Below are 26,373 nucleotides of genomic sequence, written 5' to 3' on the forward strand. Positions count from 1 at the left end.
TGTGCTGGGAGGCACCTACTAGGGGGGAGAGGTCGACCCTGGGTTAGGGAGAGGTCAGGAAGGTTCTGAGGAAACGCTGGTGCTGCTTTAGCGCTAAGGGGTTGCTCTGAGGACAGATGAGGTAAACCAAGGCTGGAGGTGGAAACTGCCTGCCTGCCGTGATAGGCACCCACATATGTAGCAGGGAGTGCGGGTTGGAGAGGTCTGGGGACAAGTTTGAGGAGAGCCTTGATCCATGAGTACAGGGAGCTTGGCTGTTGCCCCGTGGACTCTAGGGGGCGTCACGGAGAAGTTGAGATGTGTGGGGAGCAGGGCACGCTCACGTGACCTGGGATACCCAAGACCTGCCGAGTTTGGCAGTGGGCTGGGCCGCCTGGGTCCACAGCGCCACCTGGTGTACATCTCCCTCACTGCAGCTTGACTTCGCTGGGCTCTCTAGCTGGGGAAAAGGTAGGACAGAGATCTCTACAGGGGACTCTGGGCTCCCAGGCAAACTTGTGGACCAGGACCAGTCCCGGAACCTCTGTCCCCTTCCAAAACAGCCAGGCTTTATGGTCAAGAGCTCACATTCAGGGATGTGCCAGACCCCTACTAGATTCTTTGCCTGCCCTCTCAGGCCAGGGTCCCCATGAGAGCGTGAGGAGACATGGGTCTCATGGGCCAACCTGCCAGCCTGGGCAGGAATCCTCTGACACTATCATTCCACCCCAGAGCAGGGCCCACCTCCAAGCACACATCTGTGATGAGCATCCTACTCCTATCTAAAGCTCCCTCAGGCTTTGGGGAACTTTGCTGGAATAACTTCTCCTTAGGACTTCCTCTGTCCATCCCGTCAGCCCCCCCACCCCCTCTTCCATGGTTCTCTTCCACCTTGCTGGGGCCGTACAGATCTCTACCACGTGTCAAGGGATCAAAGCCAGGTACAACAAGGCATGTCTAGCATGTGTGCCTTTGAATCCACAGATACGTCTGCAAGGATGTTCACAAAATGTTAACATATCTTAGGATGATGGAATTTTAGGTGACTGTTTTCTCTCATCTTTGTACTTTTACTGATTCCTTACATCTTCTAAATCTATATTATCTTTATACTCACATAACCCCAAAGTTTTCATTTTGGAAAAAACAAATTAAGAAATCTAAGCACATCCCAAACGAAGCTGGAATAGTGCAGTAAAAGTGAGTGCCTGACAGTGGCTCTGCAGTCCTGTAGCTCTTGCCTTTGCATGTTTCACAAGGGCTGTTCCATTTTTCCTGGCACTCTAAGCTCCTGGGGGCAGGGACCAAACCAATTTCCAGAGCTTCTTCACAGCTCTGGGCACAGAGCAGATGCACAATACACCTCACTTCTTGCCTGACAACTGCGCTACCCTCCTCTCTGGTTTTCTGCCACCCGCCCACCCCATCTCCCCCCACCCCCAGTCTGTTTTCAACAGTGCAAATCAATCACATCATTCTTTGACCTACAAGGCCCTGCACTGTTTGGCCCACCGGCCCCTCCAGAAACTACCTCAACACCTCCCACCAGCCCCTCTGCTCATGCACCAACTGCTCTGGCCCCCATTCAGTCCCTCCAACGTTCTTTCACTTGCTGCTCCCTCTGCCTGGAATGCTCTTCCCTCAGATCTGTGCTTTGTCATTTAGGTCTCAGATCAAACATCACCTTGTCACACAAGGCTTCCCCAGCCTCCTAAAACATCCCCCTGTCCCCCCCCGACTCCCACCACACACTATGCTGCCATCTGGTTTTATTTCTTCCCTAGCGCAATTGCCACCTGAGATTGCTGAACTTGTCTACCCTATGTCTCCCCAAGTCTCCCCCAGCTTCCCCAGAATTTAACCCCTGCCCGGGCAGGGGCCTTATCAGTCCTGCTCACCACTGTACCCCAGCAAAGAGCCCAGTGCCGCTTGACACACGGTAGGCTCCCAGGGAAGTTTGTGGGGTTGAATGAACGAACCCCACAGTGACTTGTCATGAGTCACGAAGTCTAAGGGTAAAATATCTGTTTTCTGCCATTCCCCCCACCTGATGCAAACAGTGCAAGTCTGCAGTACCTTATCTTGTAAACCGTCCTCAGCACAGAGAATTGGTCAGGGCCTCGGCACAGAGCTGGCTGGCAGGAGTCCTCAGTCAGTGGCTGTTGAATGGATTCCGTCCTCGGCCTGACATTCATCGATCATTTAATCTGTGCCAGGCACTGGGCAAAATGCATTCCATTTACTCTCTTCAAAACCACCCTGTGAAGTAGGTACCAGTTCCCCCATTTTACAGATAAGGAGATAAACAGACTGGCCCATATGTGGCAAAGTTAGGACTTCAGCCCAGGCTGTGTGATCTCAGACCAGGTGCACATTTTTTTTTGGCTGTGCCACGTGGCTTGCAGGATCTCAGTTCCCCGACCAGGGATTGAACCTGGACCACTGCAGTGAAAACACCACATCATAACCACTAGACAAACCACGGAACTCCCCCAGACCAGGTGTTCTTAAAGGACTCCTGCTTCTGAAAATGTCAGCTCTTGGGAAGCAAATATGTCAGCCAAAGCCACCTGCCCTCTGTGTCCTCTGGAAAGACAGAATCTCTTGTTTAATTTTTAAGCTAGCATGTTGGAAAGATACAGTGCTTCAATGATGAGGTCTCAGCTGGGTGGTGGTGAGAACACAGCCTGGATTCAACAGCTCAGCCACTCGCCACATGGATAACTTAGTTTCTCTGCACCTGTTTCCCCATCTGTAAAACAGGACCACTGCTCACATCTCACGTCCATTGTGAGTGGAAGGTGCTCACTCAAAGTGGCCTGACTGAACCTGCAGACACCAGCAGCCAAGCTGATGAGCCTGGTCCTATCAGGGGACATTCAGAGAGCTGTCCACCCACCCCAACACTTGTTCAGTGAGGTGACAGTAACAAGGTGGGGAGAGATCCCTGGGGCCACAGTCCCAGCCTACAGCCAAACTGAAGCCAGAAGTGAACACTTCTTGGTGAGGTCAGAGGTCCTCTGAGATCTCAGAGGTTGGGGCCAGCAGCTCAGGCTTTTGAGTCTTACTCCACCCCCAGTCACGAGGTGACCTTGGGCAAGTCGAGTTCTCTCTGGGCCCTTTCCCCATCTTTATAATCCAATGGTGAAAGTCATACATTCTTCTCTGCTCTTGACACTTATTATCCACAAGGTATACAACCAAGCAAAGGTGGCATAGCCAGACTCAGCATATTTAGGCTCAGAGGGAGACAGATGAAGCAGCAGCCTGGAGTTGCTTCATGGTGGATGCATACCCAGACCTTCAAGTGCTACCCAGATGCCGCAGGCAGAAATGAGTTTATTGCATTAGAAAAAATACCAAAGAAAAACAGCAAACACCTCCGTACTAGACACAATTATTAGTTTGACTTCAAGGGCGAAAAGGAATCTCAAAGGTACAAACTTTATTTCTGGGAGGGGGTGACAGTCTCATCCCTCCTCCTCCTTCCCTGTCCCTTTAAACCAATGGACCTTGATAGAGGTGTCCACCTGTGTGATATAGTCACACACATCTTTCTCATCCTGCTTGCCTGCGCACGCCCGTGTGGAGCTCGCTGGTCACAGTGAGCAGGCTCCTGAGGTTCTGGGATAGACAGAGAAATGTGAGGATGGGGCTGGGGGGGTTCCTAGCCTGAGACTAGGTTTCCAGTTAGTGACGGTGGGACTAGGGTGGGGGAGGGAGGGCTTGCCTTCCTGCAGAGCTGAGAAGACGGCTTATTGATCCCTCCTTCTCCCCCCACAAACCCTAAGGCACAGGCATTGGCACAAGTGGCTGTTGCACATGAAGGGTGTCTTTCAATGAACCAAGTGACTCAAAGTCTCTCAGGGGAGCCACTCAGGCTAACTTCGTGGTACAGCCCTGGGTCTGGAGGTGACTACTGGAAGGAGAGCTATCAGCTGAGCCTGGACGTGGGGGAGGAGGGAGAAGAGAAGGAGTTTGTGATGTCCATCATGCTCTGGCCAGAGCTGAGTGCCCTGGGCAGAGAGGTCTGGAGCAGGAGCCTGGAAGGGAGAGAGCGCTGGGCAAGGCAAGCTGAAAAAGGAGAGAAACCCAGCAGCCGAGAAGCAGAGCCATGGCCTTGATCCACATGCTGCCCTCCCAGGAGAAAGCCAGCCTGAAACCCATTCTCCACGGCCCAATTCTGCCAGTCGGTCAACATTAGATAACAGCCCCTGATAGTTTCTGCTCTAATGTATTATTACCATGCACACTGGCCAATCAGTGGGTCTTGAGAAGAATTAAAGTGCTCACTGGTTTGGCTTCCAATCTTAACAGTTCCAAAATGTCACTTGACATCACAGCTAGTCATCATGGACGTGCCCTGGTCAGGTCACATGCAAACACTAAGGCAGAATAACATCTTGTCCTCTAGCTGAGACCCTGATGATGCCAATTGCCATGGCTAATGGCAGAGATGGGAGGAGATGAGGCCAGAGGTGAGCAGCAGCTTTTTGGTGAGGAAAGGCACCTGCTGCAGGCCAGAGGCCAGGAAAGAGAACATAATTCAAGTCTGAGAAGTGGCAGGAGCCACGGCATGAGGGGCCCGAGGATGCCAGGGCTGGGACTCAGGTACCACGCAGCTCTGAGTTCTTCTCCACATTCACTCTCCCAAGTTAAAGGAGGTTCACGTGAAGAAAGAGAATATGAAAGCCTCTCCAGATTAGAAACTTCCAGATTATTTGTTGCCTATAAGCTCCTAGCAGCAGCTCTTTATGAAAATGCCCACTCATGCCCTCAACCTTGCTTCTTTAACGTCAGAATGACACCAGAAATAACACGTGCCTTCAAAACACATTTAGGATAAGGTAAAAATCCATATCAGAAATAACTCTAAATTTTCTTGCCACCTTGATTCTGCATCATTATTCTTGCTACATCAGGGATATTTTCCAAGAGCAGGGAATCATTCCCCCTTGGCCCCTAGCTGAATACTGCATATTGGTCTGGGTGGGGTGGGTACAGTGACTGCAAATAACCTACATTATTACTTGCAGACAAAAGGTCTCTGCTGCTCCAGACCTTCATTAACTATGACAGGTCAGCTATGCTGAGGAAATGCAGCCTGTAGACAGCAAAGCAGGTTCTCCAAGATTGATGTCAGAGGACTGGCAATCAGTCTAGGTGGAGGGAGGAATGGCTTTATCCTGTTTCCTCTGGCCTGACACTTGCTGTTACTCCCCCTCCATCTTGAGGCTTTTGGTTGCTCCAGCCCGCCCCATGGCCTTGCTTGGGGGAGGAGAGGGAAGGTGAGAGAGATCATGGCTAAAGAGTTCACTTAGGCTGGTTTAGTCATCCTGAAACTGGCCCCATGTGCACCAAATCCTTTGGTTCATTTAATGGTGGAAAGTAACCGTTTCCAGGTCATGGATAATGTAAAACTCACCTGGGTCCCACAGGTGGTGGCAACCTGGGTAGAGCGTGGGCATTCTCTGGAAAGAGGTTCTGGGCTGGGGCTCCCCTAGACTGTGTCTCTTGCTTTCTGCTTAAACAAATGCCCTCTGTTTCTCCAGTGTGGAGGACGCTTAGGAAGCAGCGTCAAAAGTGAACTCACAGACAAGACAGCCTGAATAAATTAGTATAATACTATTAGAAGGGATGGCATTTTGTTCTGTTTCTTAGCAGCATTGTTCTACATGCAGCCTGATGATCTCCTTCCCTGGGAAATTTAAAAAGCCGTTCCCTGGTTGTTAGCTCTGATGTAAAATTATAAAATAGAAATCTGGTAGGGTTTGTTTTGTTTAAAAAGGAAAAGCCCTGGTTAGGCAGGGCGGTCCCATGCAGTCCTGTTAGCTCTGGCCGTTGGGTCGGCCCACCGTGCTCCCTCCGGGAGGCTGGATCTGGATGGAGTCCAGGAGGGGCCTCAGGGCCTGTCCAAAGGGCCTGCAGAGAGAACAAACACGGGAGCTGGAGTGGGCTCTCGGACGCAGACTGCCACAGCTGGCCGGCGCGCCCAGCTCTGCCCACACGTGCAGCAGCACTGCCACGCCAGGAAAAAGTTCGCTACAGTCCATTTAATTTTCTCACCTATCTCATCCATCCTTTTTCATAGAGGGGATCTCTACATAGCTGCTCTGCATTTTTACTCCTGGTGTCCCCTCCTTAGTAAATGCTACCATCGTACTACCTTTGCCTCCTGGTTAGCTGTGGTTTGAAAAGGTTGGTGACGTACTGGGAACTAGAGCTTTCTGTACTTTCTGTACTTGTATTTTTAATTCTCACGGTACAAGAAGATAAAGTTTAAGTGAGGAAGCTGAGGTAAAAGAAAAAGGATATGAAAAAGAAAAAGTCAGAAGTGAGGATGGTACGTAATTGGACTCCTCAGGGAACTGAGGTCTTCTAGGGAGTACAGGGAATACTCAGGAAAAATGACAGCTGCAGGATGTCAGAAGGTGTTAATGCCACTGTATAAAGGGCTCCCAGTTTGCTCTCAGAGTAGCTTAGCTGGAAAAAAGACCACAAATGCTGTAGTCTTAGAGACTTTCCAAGATTACTGCAACCTTAAGTCCGGTTGCCCACAACACATCTCAGTTACTGGCTTTCTTTTTCTTCGGTGATACTGCCATTTTTGAAAACCATCCCCAAATTCAAAGGAAATGAAATATTCTAAAGCATAAACTGATGAAACGAAGAAATACTAACCCCAATTCCAACAAGTCCAGGAACCCCACCCATCAAATAATAATAGTAAGAACATTCCAGCTACTCGGGTTTGCTCAGGGCCCTATAACCTAGATCCTTCAGCAATGCTGTGGTGTTTAACACACCCACCAAGGAACAGGAAGGCAGGGCCAGGACTGGGACGTGGGGCTCTCCTCACCAGCTTGACACAGACAATAGCCTTCTTTCCTGTGTAAGTTTTTCCTGAGGGGCTCCTACCTGGGTGCGAAGAACAGCTCACCTTGCTGAGTCTGCTAAACCTGCCAGGATCCCTGTTGAACAGGTCCCCAGTTCAGGAGAAACTGAGTCAGAGTCAGCAAATGGACCCGGTCCTAGAGTGGGCAGAAGCTGCCTGAACGCAATCAACAGCAAAGGGAGGGAGGGGTGTGATGGCATTGGGGGTGCCTGGATGATGGCCCACAAAGCTTGGACCACATCAGGGAGGGAGGGGCTACACAGTATTTTTGAAGAAAACATCTACCGAAGGCTGACTGTGCGCTACGAGGTACGAGGGCAATTAGGAGGTTTGAAGGTGTCAAAGAACTCAAGGTGCAGGGGAAGAAGGACGAACAACAGTTTCAAAACAAGCCACCCTACTAATTCTCTGACCTACTCTCGGCTCGTCTATCTAAACCGCCTTTTAAGTGGGCATTTCTGGGGAGTGGTGTGCTTCATGTGCAATGGGGAAGACAGATACCAGGACTCTGTACAAACACTGGGGCCAGCGTCAACTGGGTTTCTAAGTTCTGCAGTTGCACTCAGGTCAGGATAGAGTTGGTCCAACTCCAAGGAGGGTGAAGGTAACACAGGTGAGCACCCGAGAGTAGAAAGAATGGTGGCGTTCTATGTTAGAAGCTGCCATCATGACACCCCACCCAGCTTGGGAGGATTCTGCTGAGAACAGTGGGGGCAGATGTGGGCCAGAGGAGAGGCCCTGTCTGTGAATGGGGATTTCAAAGGCAGAGACAGAGGCCACTTACGTGGAGAGAACTTCAGAGGGAAGGTCAGTGATGTAAGAAGGGATCTTCCGCCCAGTCAGGAACTGTGCCACTTCATTGCTGAAGGTGTTACAGTTGTGTTCAAAGAGGTTGTAGGCTTCACCTCTGTACATTGTCAGGTTTGGGAAACAGATATGAAAGTCAGCAACCATGTATGGGAAACCATTCAAACCAGGTAACAGAATGGTGAGCACACCTGAATTTGAGGACTGCGATTTCCCCTCTCTTACACCCAAAAGGAGAGCCTGATTTGCCACTCTGGGCATTTTAAGGGAAGGATGAAATAAACACATTTGGCTCCTCCACAGTTTCAGGAGAATCTTTATAGTCACAAAATCAGAGCTACAGGGTTAGAGTTTAACACTTCAAATTGACTAAAGTTTCTTTAAGAGAAAATATGATCAAATTTGTATTTTATCCCAACCTCTCTACAAATTCCGTTTTTGATTTTCAGGATAAAATACTGCTGTTGAGAGCAGCATGTGCTGAAATAGCAGCAGCTGATTTTAATCAGAAGGAATAAACAGCCCTTCCTTTCCTCAAAAGTTTCAGCAGTACATATGCTGGGATGGAACAGTGGCCTTGGAGGCAATGCTGAGCTCTTTTTGTGTAACGATTAACTGTTTTCCCTTCATATTTATTCAGCAAATACCGGGTCAAACACGCTGAGTGTTCTGGGGGAAATGACCTGGTGGCTGCCCCTGCGGGCCAATCATCTAGTGGGGGAGACAGACACAACTAACCACCACCCTTGTCTCCACTCACCGGAACAGAGACTCCCCCAGGGAGGACAGGTACTCCAGGAAGATTTCTTCTGTGACTTCTGTACTCCCCACATCAACCACAGAATCTGGGGGCCCAAGCAACGTACCTCCCTAAAAAAGCCAACCCAAAGAAAGTCAGTAAATCACTCTCTCCACTGAATTTTTTCATGTGGTTTTCCATGGAAGACCACAAATGTTCTGTTCCAACAACTTTTAACTCTCAGAGCACCCAGGACAGATGAAGAGTTATTATTTTTTTTTAAATTTATTTACTTTTTTTTTTTTTGCGATACGCGGGCCTCTCACTGTTGCAGCCTCTCCCGTTGCGGAGCACAGGCTCCGGACGCGCAGGCTCAGCGGCCATGGCTCATGGGCCCAGCCGCTCCGCAGTATGTGGAATCTTCCCGGACCGGGGCACGAACCCGCGTCCCCTGCATCGGCAGGCGGACTCTTAACCACTGCACCACCAGGGAAGCCCCCTTTATTTACTTTTTAAATTTATTTTTGGCTGCATTGGGTCTTCGTTGCTGCGCTCGGGCTTTTCTCTAGTTGTGGCGAGCCGGGGCTACTCTTCGTTGCAGTGCGCGGGCTTCTCATTGCGGTGGCTTCTCTTGTTGCGGAGCACAGGCTCTAGGTGTGCAGGCTTCAGTAGTTGTGGCACCCAGGCTCAGTAGTTGTGGCTTGTGGGCTCTAGAGCGCAAGCGCAGTAGTTGTGGTGCATGGGTTTAGTAGCTCCACGGCATGTGGGATCTTCCTAGACCAGGGCTCGAACCCGTGTCCCCTGCATTGGCAGGCGGATTCTTAACCACTGAGCCACCAGGGAAGCCCAAGAGTTAGTTCCTATTTGTGTCAAGGTTATAATGGCTTAGAGCTCCCTGGAGACTTTCCATCGCCACGTGCTGGCAACATGGCTAAGAAGTCAGGTGTCCTGTTTCTGGCAGGGCCCTGGGAAGCTTAGTCTCCTGCAGGTCAGACTCCTGACACTGTCCATTCATTCAGTTGATAAAAGGATAGAAACCCGGAATCTGAAGTCTCCCTTTGGCCCCAACATGCCTACTCACGAGGGCAGAACAGGACGACTAGAAATGGCTCACACTTGACAGGCCATCTTTCCAGGTCTATATTCATAATGTATGCAGCCAGTTTTTTTTGTGACACACTTGATATCCCTTGTAACACTGGGAAAATGTGAAGAACTGTGAGGAAGCTGGCAGGCTGGCAAATATTTCCACAATTCAGTTCCTTTTTGATCTGTGAGGCTAATTTAACGAGGTGATAGGGTTCCTCTGGCAAGGGAGTTAATGGTCCCCGAAAGACCTACAGAAAAGTCTCAGCCATGGGTTAACAGACTGCCATAGCAGACTCAAGGAGAGACCGAGGTCCTGGGGGAAACCAGCCAAGCGGAAAGCAACAGGGTCACTGAAGAGGAGAGAGCTGGGAATGGGCTGAGGAGTAAGGGAGAGTACTCCAGAGCAGAGCTCCCTGAAAAGACCATAAATTCACACAATAGCAGCTATTGAGCACCTACTATGTGCCTGACGTTGTTCTAGGCACTGGGGAAAACATGGTGAGCAGGATAATCATTGTAGTCAGAGTTGCAAGAAACTAAAAGGTCATTATTCAACCCCCTATTATTCACTCATATGACAAATATGTATTGAGAACTTACTATCTGCCAGGCCTTATGCTAGGCATTGGACAAAACAGATGAGATTCTTGCCCTCATGGAGCTTATAGTCTACCAGGGAAGGCAAACAAAAAAATCCCATAAACCATGTATAATTATGAGCTGCGATAGGGTCTTGTTGGAAAAAGTACTGCTGTCAGTACTTAAGACAGGGGACCTTCCCAGTCTGAAGGGTCAGAGAAGACTTGGTTGAGAAAGTGACATTGAGTTCATCTGGAGAATGGAGAGGCATAACCACATGAAGGGTCAGGGAGGTAGACTGAAGTCAGAGGACAGGTTTAAATGTCCAAGGTGTGTTCAAGGAATGAGAAGAGGTGGGTGGGGAAGGGCACAACCTGCAAAGAGGCCACCCAGAGAGAGAGACCGAGACCAGATCAGATGGGGCCTTGTAGGCTATGCTGAGCTTTCTTGTTTTTATTCCAAGAGCAACGGGCAGAGTACTGACTTAAGCAGGGGAATGCCATGATCAGATTTTCATTCTGAAACAATCACTTTGCCTCCTGTACAGAGAACTCACTGAGAAGGAACAGTAGATGAATTGCTGTGGTCCAGGCTAGAAATGAGGGTGGCCTGGATTAAGGTGAAAGCTCTGGAAAAATGAGACGAGATGAAGAGAATTAGACTAGTTTAAGGTACACTTACAAGATAGAACAGACGTGGGCTTAACAAAGGACTTGTTATATGAGGTGGGGGGGCCAGTGGGAGGAAGAGATAAAAAAAAATGACTTCCCATTTATAAGTATCAAAATGCATGGTTTGGACTTCCCTGGTGGCACAGTGGTTAAGAATCCACCTGCCAATGCAGGGGACACGGGTTCGAGCCCTGGTCCAGGAAGATCCCACATGTCGCGGAGCAACTAAGCCCATGCGCCACAACTACGGAGTCTGCGCTCTAGAGCCCACATGCCACAACTACTGAAGCCCGCGTGCCTAGAGCCCGTGCTCCACAACAAAAGAAGCCACCACAATGAGAAGTCCACGCACCTCAACAAAGAGTAGTCCCCCCTTGCTGCAACTAGAGAAAGCCTGCGCGCAGCAACGAAGACCCAACACAGCCAAATAAATAAATTTTTTAAAAAAAGAATGTTTTTTTAGTCTTTGCTTGAGTACCTCCTGTGACGACCCTTAGACAGCTCCGACAAATTTTCTGGAAAAGGGCATGGGCTTTGGAGTCAGAGAGACGTGAGTTTTAGTACTGGTGCTGTAACTGGCCATGTAACTTTGGGCAACTCACTTTACCTCTCAGAGCCCTCATAGTTCACACTGACTGCGCTTCACATTGACTGAGTTCATACCATGCACAAGGCACTGAGCTGGTGATGGTGACAGAAGAATGAGACAGTCTCAGCTTACAAGGAGCTTACACAGGGCTCCCCCTGGAGACTCAGGAACAGCCCATTTCACCATAACATGCTCAGTGTGACACAGAGGGACCACAAATACCATGGGAGCAGAGGGGAGGTCAGCTAGCTGGAAGATCTGGGAAGGGTATTCTTGAGCTGAGTCTTAAGGTCACCATGAGGAACTATGCCACAGGCCTGTATACACTGGGCTAGAAGCCAGAACTATAGAGGAGAACAAAGTTCCTGGTCTATGGGAACCCGAGACTGCAGACAGGGTGGGGGAAGACACTCACCGGTGGACAGCTGGAGATACCGCCACTGCCGAAGAAGAACTCATCCTTGTGTACAACTATGGAGGTGTGCCTGCAATGCAGAGAAGAGGCAGAATAAGCCAGAAAGCTTAAAATTGGTCCGAGAAAAAGCAAACACCACACTGCAATGAGAGTGATTTCTGCCAAGGATATGACTTATAAGGTCAACATCTTTATAAAACTAACCAAACAAAGGTAAGATAAATACCATAGGCCAGAGTTTCTCAACTTTGGCACTACTGACATCTGGGGCTGGCTAATCCTTTGTTGTGGGGACTGACCTGTGCATTCTAGAATGTTCAGCAGATCCTGGCCTTTACCCACTAGATGGCACTAGCATTACCTGCCTCCGCTGTGGCGACAAACATGTCTCCAGACATCGCCAAAGGTCTTCTGGGGGCAGAACTGTCCCTTGTTGAGAACCACCGCTGTAGATCATGTAAGCAGAGAGGAGTCCTTACAGATTCACCCCAGTATTAACAAATCAATTACTGAAATAAATCTCTGCAGACCAAGGTGTGTTCCCAGACTTTTTAAACTAACAGGAGCAGTTAACCTGGACCATGTTGAGAGAAAGGCCAGATGATAAGTGTGAAACTATTTCAGGTGAAGGTGCTCATATTACTTCTTGGTTCGAGTCAAACAAAGCAAAGGGTCATTCTGGTCAACCAATATGTCAGCAGGCTCTAGGATCCAGACAGAACGCTGACCTAAGGTTTTCTCAGAAATGGAACTGAGCCCAGCCACCACCTTGTGTCTGACAGGGATGGGTCTGAGAGACCAAAGTAGAATGTGTTCTAGGACAGACATGTGGGATACTCATGACTTCCATAGTTAGAAAGCTTGGTCAGGGGTGTGCATAACATCATTCCACCTTTCTTTAGGACAGGCTTTCTCAACCTCTGCACCACTGATATTTCTGGTTGGAAAATTCTTCATTGTGGAGGGGTGTCCTGTACAATGTAGGATGTTTATAGCAGTATCCCTGGCCTTCACCCATCCACCCCAAAAGTCTCGAGACACTGATAACTCCTGGCTGGGAACCACTGCTTTAGAACTTGAAGATTTGTGACTTGAGAGAGCTAGGTTTCAAACTGGAAGCCACAGATTGGAACCTGAAATGCATGGGTGCTATTTGGTTTCATAAACCAGCCAATTAAGAAGTCCCACCCAGCTTACCAGATGCCTTCCAGTTGTTTCCCTGTGGAGAAAAAAAGAACAGATTTAACCACTTGGGACTAGACTAACTGGCCCCCCAGCCGGAGTAAATTCAGAACATCAGTCAAACCCAGAGTAACCCATTATAAACCTCCTGGGGGACTTTCTAGGAACACAATTCTCCTCCAATAAGGTCCTTAGGTCATGACATGGTATGTTGTGTTAAATAAGCTGAAAAAATAATCAGAATCCTTAAGCAGAATGTAAGATGGAACACTGGTATAGAGGTACCCAATTTTATGTCTGCTTTTCTTTCCCCTTTAGGGTCAACTCAACTCTGCCTTTTTAATGTCTTTGTCTCATCTACAGAGATAAAGCAAAACGATAGTATAGAGGACTTCCCTGGTGGTCCAGTGGTTAAGACTTCGCCTTCCAATGCAGGAGGTGTGGGTTCAATCCCTAGTTGGGGAGCTAAGATCCCACATGCCTCGTGGCCAAAAAACCAAAACATAAAAAAACCGAAGCAATATTGTAAGAAATTCAATAAAGACTTTAAAAATGGTCCACAGCAAAAAAAAAGAAAAAAGAAAAAAAAATCTTAAAAATAGTATAGAAAAACTATTGTCCACTTCTTCATGGAGCATATGTGAGGTGAACTCCTTTAGAAAATTAGAGAGCAAACTGCAGATGCCATCCATTGGAATAGTCAATGCACATGTATTCTACACCTCTATGTGCCAGAAATGATGTGAGGTATGGAAATGCAAATATGAACAGATTACTGTCCTGCCTTTAAGGAGCCCAAAGTCAAATGGAAAGAGAGAGACACACGTAACTTACTAAAACACAATGTTGATAGGCTCCATAATAGTGGTAAACATAATAAAGATACAGAATTACCTTCACGAGCTGCAATTCAACCAATGAACAAACGGGGGAGGGATGGACATTTGTGCCAGCGGGAATAGTATGTACAAATGCATAGTTGTGAAAAAGACTAAGGTCTTGCAGGGTAGAACAAAGGGTGCAGTGATGGTGGTAAGAGGACGAGTGGCAGGCCAGGGTGTGAGCAAAGCAGGGCAAACCTGGACTGAAGGCTGCCCTACACTGTGGGGCATTGAAGGTTTTTATGCAGTAGAGTGCCCTGATCAGATCCATGTTTTTAAATGATAACTATATCTTCTAAGAGATAACTGTAGGGATAGAAGATGAATTGGAGGACAGAGAGTAGAGAGAGCAGACGAGAGTGAGGAGGTCTTTGCAGTAGCCCACGGGAGATTCCACAGTGCTAAGGATGAAGAGGAAGGGCAGTGAAAGACATGAGAACATTATCAAACATCACTCATTCACCTTTGGTAATAATTTTATGGTAACTGTTTATTGATTGCTGAATTGAATACTTTCAATGCTTCAGTGTTTGCCCTGTGACTTTCTAAAGGATGAAACTCTAGGCACTGTGTGGAAGGAGAGGTGATATGATTACACTTCTCCCTTTGCATAAGTTGCACTATTTTGCCCCGTAAGAAAGCTTTTAAAATAAGATAACAGTAGCCTAATTTTCTTTTTTCTGGAAGAGACAGAAGAAACCATGGGTCCTGCATGACAACCTATTGATGGCTCAGCATAGTGTCATCGGAGGCAGTTAAGAATATGGCACAGATTCAGAGCTGAGCTTTTTCCCTTTGCTAGCGAAGGGAAAATACAAACTTCAATACAAAGTTGTTGTAACCGGTAATGATAATCTGTATAAAGCATCACAGTGTGTGGTACACAGAAGTTTGATAAATGGAGATATTACATATGATAGCCTCCTTGGGGAAAAGGGTGAAGACTTTCAAAAGATAAAAGAAGGTGCTTCCCTGGTGGTGCAGTGGTTAAGAATCCGCCTGCCAGTGCAGGGGACATGGGTTCAAGCCCTGGTCCGGGAAGATCCCACATGCCGCGGAGCAACTAAGTCTGTGCACCACAACTACTGAGCCTGCATTCTAGAGCCTCTGAGCCACAACTACTGAAGCCCGCACGCCTAGAGCCCGTGCTCTGCGACAAGACAAGCTACTGCAATGAGAAGCCCGCGCACCGCAACGAAGAGTAACCCCTGCTCGCTGCAACAAGAGAAAGCCTGCGTGCAGCAATGAAGACCCAATGCAGCCATAAATAAATAAATAAAATGCAACGTTAGGGACTTCCCTGGCAGGCGGATTCTTAACCACTGCGCCACCAGGTAAGCCCTAACATTGCATTTTAAATAGAGCTGATGTGCTCTTCTGGACTGCCACTTATAAAACAGCTTGCTGTCTAAATGGCAGCAATTTGTTGTTTATTTCCTTGGAGACATGCAATGATGCATGAAACTAGACATATAAGGGATATTGCTTTCTCTTGACTGTTCCTGCTCTTATTTACTTTGGGAAAAACACTATACTTGTATGAGAAGAAGTACAGTGTAGTGAATAAGAACACAGGTTCTAGTGTGGACAGGCCAGGTCTGAATCCTATCAGTTCAGTCAGTGAACTAATGTTTATGAAGTGACTATTATACTTCAGGCAATATTCTTGGCAGTAGGGATACATCAGTAAACAAAAGAGATGAAAAAAAACCTCCTTCATTGTATTTACAGGGTGGGGAGATAGGATAGTCAATAAATACTACTAATAAACATAATAAATCATAGTAGGTTAACAATAATGAGTGATAAAGAAAAATAAGAGCAGGGTAAGGGACACTGGGAGTTTCAGGGATGGTCAGGGTGGGCCTCTTTGAGAAAGTGTCATTTGAGCAAAGGCCTGAAGGAGGCAAGGGAGGGAGCCATGCAGAGGCAGGACATGCTAGGTGTATCTGAGGGACCTTAAGGAGGCCCGTGTGGCTAGACTTGGTGAGTGAGGAGGAGAAAAGTAGGAGATGAGCAGAGGTAATCGAGGACCAGATCATATAGATGAACTTGTAGAAGTTGAGAACTTTTCTAAGCCCAAGCTGTCCAGTATGGTAGTCACTGACCACGTGTGGCTATTAAAATTAAAAGAACAAATTCAGTTCCTCAGTTGACTACTGCATTTCAAGTACTCAGTAGCCACATGCGGCTAGCAGTTAGAGATGGGACAGTGCAGATCTAGAACATTTCCATCATTGCAGGAAGTTTTTCTGGATGGCATTGTTTAAATTTTAGTTTCCTATTTTGTCAGAAAAAAAAAAAAAAGCATAGTAATAGTGTCTACCTCATAACATTTCCAAGGTTAAAAGAGATGACACACAAAATAGGCCCAGCACAGTGCCTGGCACATAATATATGCCCCCCGCAAACTAACTCTTCTGGGACTTCCCTGGTGGTCTAGTGGTTAAGAATCCGCCTTCCAATGCAGGGAACTTGGGTTCGATCCCTGTTCAGGGAACTAAAATCCCACATGCCGCGGGGCAACTAAGCCTGCGGGCTCTAGAGCCCCCGTGCCCCAACTACTGAGCCTGCGCGCTGTAACTAGAAGGAAGCCCACGTGCTGCAACAGCAGATCCCACGTGCTGCAGCGAAGATCCTGCAACTAAGACCTGACGCAGCCAAATAAAAACAAACAAACAAAAACTAACTCTTCTTTTAGCCTTCATGATTTGAAAGTGTTATGGCTGCTTTCATAGTACCTTGGTATGGAAACTACCTTTTTCCCTCTTTAGACTATAATTGTTTCAAGGACAAGGTCAGTTTCTTATGCATCTTTGCAATTCTAGCACCTAGCAAAGAACCTGGAACAGAGATGCTACATGCACAGCTGTTGTGGTTGACACACAGTGCTAATGAGGCCAAAGTTCTTAACCCCAATCTTTGCTGCCCTGGCTTGTTACTCAAATGACTTTGCAACCCTGGCATATTGCACCCTGAGTGAGTCTGCTACTGCCTTCTCAGATGCCTATGTTCAATGACCCAGGTGGACAGGTGGCAGGTACAGATGCACCGGTTCAAACCCAGCCCTACTAAAATAATGGGTTTTTGGAGAGAGACCTCAGAGACCATCCTGCCACTTATTTTACACCTGAAAAACAATTCAAAAGTTGTGGGATACAAACCCTACTTTATTCTACTTGATATTCTCTGTATTGATCACTAAATTTATCTGTAAGCTGGACATTATACTTCCTCCTTATTCAACTACATCAAGGTATGCTTAAGATCACATCCATCCATAGAATGGTGATAGAAACTGTAGAAAAAAGATCCTCTTATTCATTCTTTCATTTATTAATCTGTCTACCAAACACTTGGAGCCAACAACATTTAAAATGGATTGAGTGGATTTACATCCTTTCTTAATTTAAAGTGCTTCATAATTATCCTTATTCTCACATCTTTACATGATAGAGTGGAACAAATATTTATTAACATCATTTCAAACAGGTAAATAAAGATGCATGGTTTGTCCAGTGTAAAGACAACAAAAAAAAAGGATGTAACCATGTACTTGTTGGAGCAGCTCAGGTAGAAACGTAAGGTTGGCTACTCAGTGGCCTGCTCTCATGAGGACAAGAACGAGGGTCATGGCCTCCTCTGGGGGTGACAGGCATTGTAAAGTGGGACTGAACTGATTTAAAAAGTTTTTTCAGCCAGACTGAGGTACAGTAGGTGAGTAGATGGTGGGGGTTTGAGATTGAATTGGGGCACAAGGCCATTTTGGGATGTGAATTAGGCTCAGTGGATATTAGCACACTTTAGGAACAGACTGTTTTCCCACTAGGATTTCCTCAGCAAGCTGGAGAGTGGGTGGGTCAGATGGCTGCATGTCTCAAGCTTGCTGGCACGTCCGTTGCGTTGATTTTGAAGCCTATGAGGTATGCACATGAAAACAAATGGAAGGGCTTCCCTGGTGGCACAGTGGTTAAGAATCCGCCTGCCAATGCAGGGGACACAGCTTTGAGCCCTGGTCTGGGAAGATCCCACATGCCGCGGAGCAACTAAGTCCGTGCGCCGCAACTACTGAGCCTGCACTCTAGAGCCAGTGAGCCACAACTATTGAGCCTCATGCCACAACTACTGAAGCCCATGCACCTAGAGCCCGTGCTCTGCAACCAAAAGCCACCACAATAAGAAGCCCATGCACTGCAATGAGTAGCCCCCTCAAAAAAAAAAAAAACCTAACGTAAAAGGGCTTCCCTGGTGGCACAGTAGTTGAGAGTCCGCCTGCCGATGCAGGGGACACGGGTTCGTGCCCTGGTCCAGTAAGATCCCACATGCCGTGGAGCGGCTGGGCCCGTGAGCCATGGCCGCTGAGCCTGCGCGTCCGGAGCCTGTGCTCCGCAATGGGAGAGACCGCAGCAGTGAGAGGCTCGCATACCACAAAAAAAAAAAAAAGAGTAGCCCCCACTTGATGCAACTAGAGAAGGCCTGTGAGCAGCAATGAAGATCCAACACAGTCAAAAATAAAAACAAGTAAAAAAATAAATTTATTAAAAAAAAAAAAGAATCCACCTGCCAATGTAGGGGACACGGGTTTGAGCCCTGGTCCGGGAAGATCCCACATGCTGCAAAGCAACTAAGCCCGTGTGCCACAACTACTGAGCCTGTGCTCTAGAGCCTGCGAGCCACAACTACTGAGCCTGCATGCTGCAACTACTGAAGCCCACGCGCCTAGAGCCCATGCTCTGCAACAAGAGAAACCACTGCAATGTGAAGCCCACGCACTGCAACGAAGAGTAGCCCCCACTCACCGCAACCAGAGAAAGCCCGCGTGCAGCAACAAAGACCCAACGCAGCCAAAAATAAAAAAGAAAAGAAAACAAATGGAAGACATGGATATTAGCCCTGTTTTTCATCATGCACAACAAAGAATGTAGAGTGAGGTCCACACTAGTCAGCCGTCCACTGATTGTAAAAAGTAAAGTCAGTACATAAAAGCCAAGGAGAAAATACTCCATCTACCTCCTCATCAATTAAGGTAATGGAGCTTGTGCATATAGACATTCCTGCTGGTTATGGGTTGTGCTCAAGATCAGCACCTGGTATACTGCTGGTGCTAAATAAATGTCTATTAATAAGCATAAAGTGGGTGATGTTGCTGGGACTCCAGGGGCAGGCAGTATTAGCTCATTAGTATAAATCAAAAGTAGCCCTAGCTCACCTCCTAGATTTCACCCCACAGTGACAAAGTGTTCTTTTTATTTATTTATTTATCTGGCTGCGTTGGGTCTTTGTTGCTGTACGCGGGCTTTCTCTAGTTGCAGAGAGCGGAGGGGGGGGGGCTCCTCGTCGTTGCGGCGCGAGGGCTTCTCACTGCAGTGGCTTCTCTTGTTGTGGATCACGGGATCTAGGCATGCGGGCTTCAGTAGTTGTGGCTTGCAGGCTCTAGAGCGCAGGCTCAGTAGTTGTGGTACATGGGCTTAGTTGCTCCGCGGCATGTGGGAATCTTCCCGGACCAGGGCTCGAACCTCTGTCCCCCTGCGTTGGCAGGCGAATTCTTAACCACTGCGCCACCAGGGAAGTCCCTGACAAAGTGTTCTTAATTGGCAGTGTTTTCATGTGACTTGCCAGATTACCAGCAATGTGAAGGGGTTAACTCAAAAAATCAGCTTATTCTTCTCTGGAACTACCAGGTAAATGTCGAATCTACGTGGGAAAAGGTAAAAGGATACATTTGTATAACATAAGTGGACCTCTGTGCCTATAGGCTAAAAAAAATGCCTATTGGCAGTTGCCCCTCCTTTAGGTAGAGAGGTTATCACAAAATCAAAATGCAAAACATTGCTAAAAACTAAGAGGGTATTTTAATCCTCAAAAAAGGGTAGATTTAAAACTACTTAATACTCTAGCACTAGGATTCCTTGGAGCCAGTACAGGATTCTTTCTCAGAATAAAAATAACTAATTTGTGAGTTCTTTATTTCAGTACTCAGAAGGTTCCCTCTTAACCACTGCTTGTTGTTATTAGTCAGGCCTTGTAGCAATGCTTTGAGGTAGGTCTGCAACATCCTGTCACTTACTCAGGTTGTATTTACTGAATGCCAGTAACTGTGCTAAACTCTGGGGACACACTCAAGAGTTCTTGCCCCCATTGGAGCTTAAAGTCAAGTTGGCGCTGGGGGAGTGGACACAGATGAGAAAACATGCAATTTAAAAATAGAATGATAAATGCTATTAAAGGAGATTACAGGATGTTATCAGCACATTATAGAGACACATGACCAAGATTTGCGAGGTGGGGGACAGGGAAAGTTTCCTGTAGGAAGTAACATTTCAGTTGAAACCTCAAGGATAAGCAGAAGTTATCCAGGCTAAGAGATGGGGAGAGAAAGTATTCCTGGCAGAGAGCACAGCCTTCGAAAAGTCTAGAGGTAAAAAAGAACTGAACGGGTTCAGTCCTGTTACCTGTCTGAACCTGTAACGGGTTCAGACTGTCACTGTTCAGTCCTGTTCAGTGAAACAGCCCTTCTCCACTGGGGTTCTGCAAGAGAATTAAGCCCTTATGCCCTGAGGAATCTATTGGGAGAATGAGAAAACAGCTACTCAGATCATTTTCCCTAGTGCTTAATTCTCTTGTGGAACCCAGTTGAGAAAGGCTCATGTACAGTGTGTTCAGTATGTAGAGACAGGTGAGGGTGGAGAGAAAAGCAGGAGAAGGATCACGAAGGGCTTGGTGTTTTTTCATTTTGCCAGAAAGAAACTGCACAATTACTAAATTAATTCAGTGGACGGATGTAAAACAGTGCACACAATGAACAAAAAAAAATCTAAAACAAAGCACAATAGATGGCATTAAAACGTTATAAAAAATCCTCAGATTCAAATAAATTCTACTCAATCTTTAAGCTTGAGTCCAAGTCGCAATCATTCCTATAATCAATATTTACTGACCACTAGCTCTGAAAGGCCACAGGGGACACACAGGGGAGTCAGAGTTCCTGCCCTCCAGGAGCTCAAGGTTCTTGCTTAAGTCTTTCTGACACATCCAGCCCACCATGGCCTGTCCCATCTTTCAAGGCCTTTTTGGCATCTAATCATAATTTCTATTTTTTTAATTCACTTTTTATTTTATTTTTTTAAAATTTACTTTATTTATTTATTTGGCTGCGTTGGAACTTTTCTGCTGCACGTGGGGTTTCTCTAGCTGCGGCGAGCAGGGGCTACTCTTTGCTGCAGTGCACGGGCTTCTCACTGCGGTGGCTTCTCTTGTTGCAGAGCATGGGCTCTAGAGCACAGGCTCAGCAGTTGTGGCACACAGGCTCAGTTGCTCCGTGGCATGTGGGATCTCCCAGACCAGGGCTTGAACCCGTGTCCCCTGCATTGGCAGGCGGATTCTTAACCACTGTATCACTAGGGAAGTCCTAATCATAATCTCTTTTGTCCTGTTATCTAATGTTGCATATGCACAGCATTACTTTTAACTAATTAAACTCCTCGAGGACAGAGTCCATGTCTTTTATTTCATTACTATTTGTACTACAGAATTAAGCAAGGAACTGAGCAGTGTAAAATCTCAAATATTCATTTGATTGCATTCTGCCAAGAAATACATAAACACACACACACACACACACACACACACACATTCCATATGCCTAAGTCTTTAAACCTGACAACAATTTTTTTTGTGTGTGTGTGGTACGCGGGCCTCTCACTGTTATGGCCTCTCCCGTTGCGGAGCACAGGCTCAGGACGCAGAGGCTCAGCAGCCATGGCTCACGGGCCCAGCCGCTCCACGGCATGTGGGATCTTCCTGGACCAGGGCACGAACCTGTGTCTCCTGCATTGGCAGGCAGACTCTCAACCACTGTGCCACCAGGGAAGCCCCTTGACAACAATTTTGAGATAGGCTTGTAAAGAAAAATAAATGTGATCTTGGAACACGTACATGCACACAAACTTCAGATCGGAAAACAGTCAACAAATATAAAGTATCCCTTACCACGATTAAACAAATATAACAAACTTCCACCATTATCTTTATGTACTTTAGCACAGAAAGAGGTCAAGAAATTTAAAGAGCAGCCAAAATTATTAAAAGGACAAACTGAAGGACAATCATAATAGCTAATTATCTTAGGCAAATAGTAACTATGAAAAAAAAAGTACAATCAGGCTGTCTACTCGATTAGAGTGATAAGGATAATTCCAGGACTGTCTTCATTATGAGTGAAAGACTGTGGAGCAGGAATACCTTCATAGGAAGCAATTCTAGAAGACTGAAAACTGGACAGGGTAAAACTGTGGAGTCTACATTGTTTCAGGGGAGAAAGGAATTACATTGGGTTTATCTAGTCTAATCAGGATTGTAATAGACGAGATGGGGGTCTTACAATGAGGAGCTGTCATAATAAGAGGCTACTATAACTAGATAAAGAGCCAGGCCACTCCACCCATGAAGTTCCCCCTTTAAAAAAAAAAAAAAGAAGAAGTTGGCACTGTTGATGAGGTCACACTAGTTCAGGACAATGAAGGCTAGGAGGGATGATCATAAAACTATGATTATGAATGGCACATTCACATTGAATCCAGCTATTTTCCTCATCCAAATTTGAAACACTTGGCCAGAGATGCCTTTATAAACTTGAACTAGGTAACTACTTTACATCAATTATAAAGGAACATATTACACAGGAAAGGTGGTATAGCAAAATACCTGAGAACATGAGCTCTGGAAGTCAGACTGCCTGTGTTTATAACCCAGCTCTGCCACTTACCAGCTGTGTGACCTGGGGGGCAAATTTCTTAATGTCCTATATCTTGGGTTCCTCAAATGAAAAATGGAGATAATAACAGGACCTATCTCACAAATTTGTGGTGAAGAATATAACACATGAAGATACTCAGAAAAAAAAGGGTCTGGCACATGGTAAGCACTCAGTAAATCTAGCTATTAATATGCTTCTAGAATTCATTGCAAAAATCAGGAAACAAATTGATTTTTTAAAGGTTCAAATATATTTAGGAACGGGAAATTAATAGTTGGCTCCTAACAGAACTGGGACATACCCAACTTTAAGGTTAGTGATGTCTGGATAGGATGCACCCGTAAGGCAATGCCCATTTTCCATAAGTTTTTAACTCTAGAAAGTAATGATTACCACCTTTGATAACCCTTTATTCATTACTTTTGAAAAAGGCATAAAAGCAATATGAGAAAATGGGATAGAAAAGAGAGAATCAGATTTGCAGGCAAGGTAATGTTCTCAGAAATACCACTGGAATCAGATGTGCTAAACTGATGACGTTGGCTGAGGTCTTCTAGGATTTCACATCTATTAAAAAAGGTTTGGGGGGTGGGAGGGAGTCCCAGTACTCCACCTTCAGTTATGGCACCTTCCTCTTCACCCACTAAACTCCACAAAGGCCAGGCCACTTCTAGACCAGGCCAGGCTCTTTTTTGCCTGAGGGCCTTGGCAGGTTAATCTCCCTTCTGTTTGGAACATTATAACTCCCTCACCACCCACCTTGTGACTACTTCTTCCTCATCCTTTAATTCCCAACTTAAAAGTTACTACTTCTGATCCCCTTATTTAAAGTAGGTCTCTCTTCTTATTTTCTGTCTCAGCACCTAGTTGGCTTCCTGCACAACCTAGTACTTATCACGATCTGTAATTACTTCATTTGCTTATTTATTTTTAATGTCTTCCCCACTAAATAGCTCCATGATGACAGAGAACATCTTTATCACATCATTTTCAGTTAAGCTTAAACTGGGACTAGCACGTAGTAGACACTCAATGTCTGCTGAATGAATCATGAATCAATGACCCTAAGGCCCCCTTTAGCTAAAATCAATAACTAGTATATAATAGAACAAAAAAATATCCAGTGTAAAGGTGGAGGCTTTTATTTATGGGTCTAGGAAATACCTAAGTAACTCCTCACTATGATCAAGCTAACTAAATGGCTCCATTACAAGACGTTTAGTCAGAACTTGACTGATGTAATGTACTAGTGACTAGCACCTTCCTCAAACAGTGACTCTGTTAGTTTGCTTTCAGATTGGCCTTATTCATTTTAACAGTTGGAGATCTAGGCCCAACCTTCTAATAATGGATTGGCTACGTAAGAATTACCTGAGGAGCTTATTAACAATACAGATTTCTGGATCAAAACTCCAAAAGATTCTTATTAAGTACTTGTGTAATAAGACTCTAGAATCCATACGTTTAAAACTTTGCAGGAATTTCCTGGAGGTCCAGTGGTTAGGACTCCATGCTTTCACTGCCAAGGGTGAGGGTTCAATCCCTAGTTGGGGAACTAAGATCCCGCAAGCTGTGCGGCGTGGCCAAAAAAACTTTGCTTATTTTGAATAGAAAATATATGTATGTCTTCAGCGTCAAGTTCCCCTTTTCTTCTCTTTTTCTTTCACTGTGCAGCATGTAGTTTCCCCGACCAGGGATCAAACCTGTGCCCTCTGCAGTGGAAGCACGGAGTCCTAACCATTGGACCACCAGGGAATTCCCTAAGTTCCTCTTTTCATAAGCTACCACTATTAGCAATTTTCTTATGTATCTTCCAGATAATTATTTGCCTAAACAACCATGTATCCTTTGCTTTAAACACACAACTGCATATTTAAAGAACTGTTCCAACTTCATTTTTTCTATTCCCATTTAACAATATATGTTGGGGGCTTCCCTGGTGGCACACTGGCTAAGAATCTGCCTGCCAATGCAGGGGACACGGGTTCGAGCCCTGGTTCGGGAAGATCCCACATGCCGTGCTCCGCAACGAGAAGCCACCACAATGAGAAGCCCGCGCACCGCAACGAAGAGTAGCCCCCGCTTGCCGCAACTAGAGAAAAATCCATGCACAGCAACAAAGACTCAACACAGCCAAAAATAAAATAAAATAAAATAAACAAAAAACAATATATGTTGGAAATGAAGTTATCTGTATCTTTAACAAGCACCCTAGGTGATTCTGATGTGAAGCCAAATATAGGAATCACTCATTGCCCCAGGGTTAAGAGATTAAGTTCAACCCACTAAGGCACATTAGAAACTCAAGGACACTGAAACTCAAAAGCAGCCCTGCTTACTTGATCTCTGCCCTCTTGTCTCACAGATATGACATGAACTAAAACATTCTCTAATGTCTCCATAGAAGCCAGGAAATACTAGCCATTCAAATGGATGTTGCCAAAGCTGTTCAATTTTCAATTCCCAGAATCCTTTCCTGCCCAACATCATCTGAAATCACAAACCTGACAATTCCTATGTTACACAAGACATTTTGGTATTTGGGTTATAAAGAGGTTTGATCCATGTTGAACTAGGGCTGATTTTCTCTCCTGGCAGTTAAGTAGTTTAATGGAGCACAACAGAAATACTTCCCTTACTAATCCTTACTGACACAACAGCAACCAATCCTCCCCCAGAATTGCTTTCTTACCACCTGGGCAAAAGCAATTAACTTAGAAGCTGTTGAGAAGACCGCACTGTCAGGCGGAACTTGGTGAATTCTTGAGTTCGGGCTCCAGTAGACCTGACTTCACTTCTACCTGGGGGCAACGGCTGGGCCCCTGTGCAGCTCTAGCTTTCTCTCCCCACCTACCCCAGAGACTGCACAAAGAGTTTCATTTTGGCACGGAGGGAAGGCTCTCCTCCGCAGTGTCCCTTTCACCACGAGGGGCACCGCGCGGCAGGCATCTTCACCTCCACTCCACAGCGCCGAGGAAGGAGTGTAGGGGGCTCCCCAAGCGAGTCAGGAAACCCACGGGGACCCAGCGCCGGCTTCCCCCACCTCCCAGCTGAAGTGGCTCTGAAGGTCTAGGGGAGAGCGCGACTCCTTTATCCCCTCTCCGTGGATTCAAACGTGATGAGGGCCAAGAGGGGCTTCGGGGGCCCAAACCTCAGACCCACACCTTCTCTACTGGGGCTCTTCTCCATCCTCTGGGCCTTCCCCTGAGCCATGGCCCAGGCCTCCCCACCTCGGCCGGCCGTCTCGGCGCCCTCCGGCCCGGCTCCCGCCCTCCTTCCCGCCCGCCCCCAGCCCCTCACCCAGCATGATGGGGCTGAGCCGCCGGGCCAGGCCCTTGGACAGGTCGTACACGTAGAGCTTCACGGGATAGAGATTTGGCGGCTCCATCGGGACCCGTGGCGGCTGCAGCCACTAAGTCCCTCAGGCACCCGGCAGCTGCTTGGACCTTCCCGTACCCGACGGGGGAGGGGAGCGGAGGGAGCGGGGAGACCGAGCCCGGGCCCGGCCTGAGGGGCGGGGTAGAGGTCGCCCAGCGCTGCTCGGGCCCCCGCACCCGCCACCGGCAACGACTACCGTGAGGTGACAGAGCGGGGACCGGCCGGCTTCGCGCGGAAGACTGGGCGGGGGCGGGGGCGGGAGCGGGGGCGGGGACGCGGGCGGGGACGCATTCTCGCGCATGTGCGTACCGTCCTGACGGGCGGCGAGGGGCGGGTTTTCCCAGGGGGCGGGGCTTCGCGGACGGGGTGGTGTTAGTTCGGGACGGGTGTGGGAAGCGCCTGCGAGAGTGGGCG

The 26,373-nt window shown here is 47.1% G+C and overlaps 1 protein-coding gene across 1 annotated transcript; it reads right to left on the reverse strand.

Annotated features, from left to right (window-relative positions):
- Positions 1 to 3,300: 3,300 nt before the first annotated feature.
- On the reverse strand, positions 3,301 to 26,191 carry DESI1 (desumoylating isopeptidase 1). Its single transcript, XM_027107815.1, has 6 exons — positions 25,882 to 26,191; positions 12,961 to 12,982; positions 11,764 to 11,833; positions 8,442 to 8,551; positions 7,659 to 7,781; positions 3,301 to 5,901 (listed from the first exon to the last, which is right to left on the reverse strand). The coding sequence occupies exons 1-6, from the start codon at positions 25,967 to 25,969 to the stop codon at positions 5,808 to 5,810; spliced, it is 507 nt and encodes a 168-aa protein (XP_026963616.1). The 5' UTR covers positions 25,970 to 26,191; the 3' UTR covers positions 3,301 to 5,807.
- Positions 26,192 to 26,373: the final 182 nt, after the last annotated feature.

Source organism: Aethalodelphis obliquidens, unplaced genomic scaffold (assembly GCF_003676395.1).
Source record: "Aethalodelphis obliquidens isolate GAN/ISIS:26980383/991018 unplaced genomic scaffold, ASM367639v1 scaffold8, whole genome shotgun sequence".
Lineage (NCBI taxonomy): Eukaryota > Metazoa > Chordata > Mammalia > Artiodactyla > Delphinidae > Aethalodelphis > Aethalodelphis obliquidens.

What these genes read in the sequence shown, in the direction of transcription:
- DESI1 (XM_027107815.1), bottom strand. Translation starts at nt 25,969, where the DNA reads ATGGAGCCGCCAAATCTCTATCCCGTGAAGCTCTACGTGTACGACCTG. An exon ending in GTATCTCCAGCTGTCCACCG is followed by an intron (nt 8,552 to 11,763) that starts GTGAGTGTCTTC and finishes TGGCTTTTTTAG; the next exon opens with GGAGGTACGTTGCTTGGGCC. An exon ending in CTGGGGGAGTCTCTGTTCCG is followed by an intron (nt 7,782 to 8,441) that starts GTGAGTGGAGAC and finishes GACAATGTACAG; the next exon opens with AGGTGAAGCCTACAACCTCT.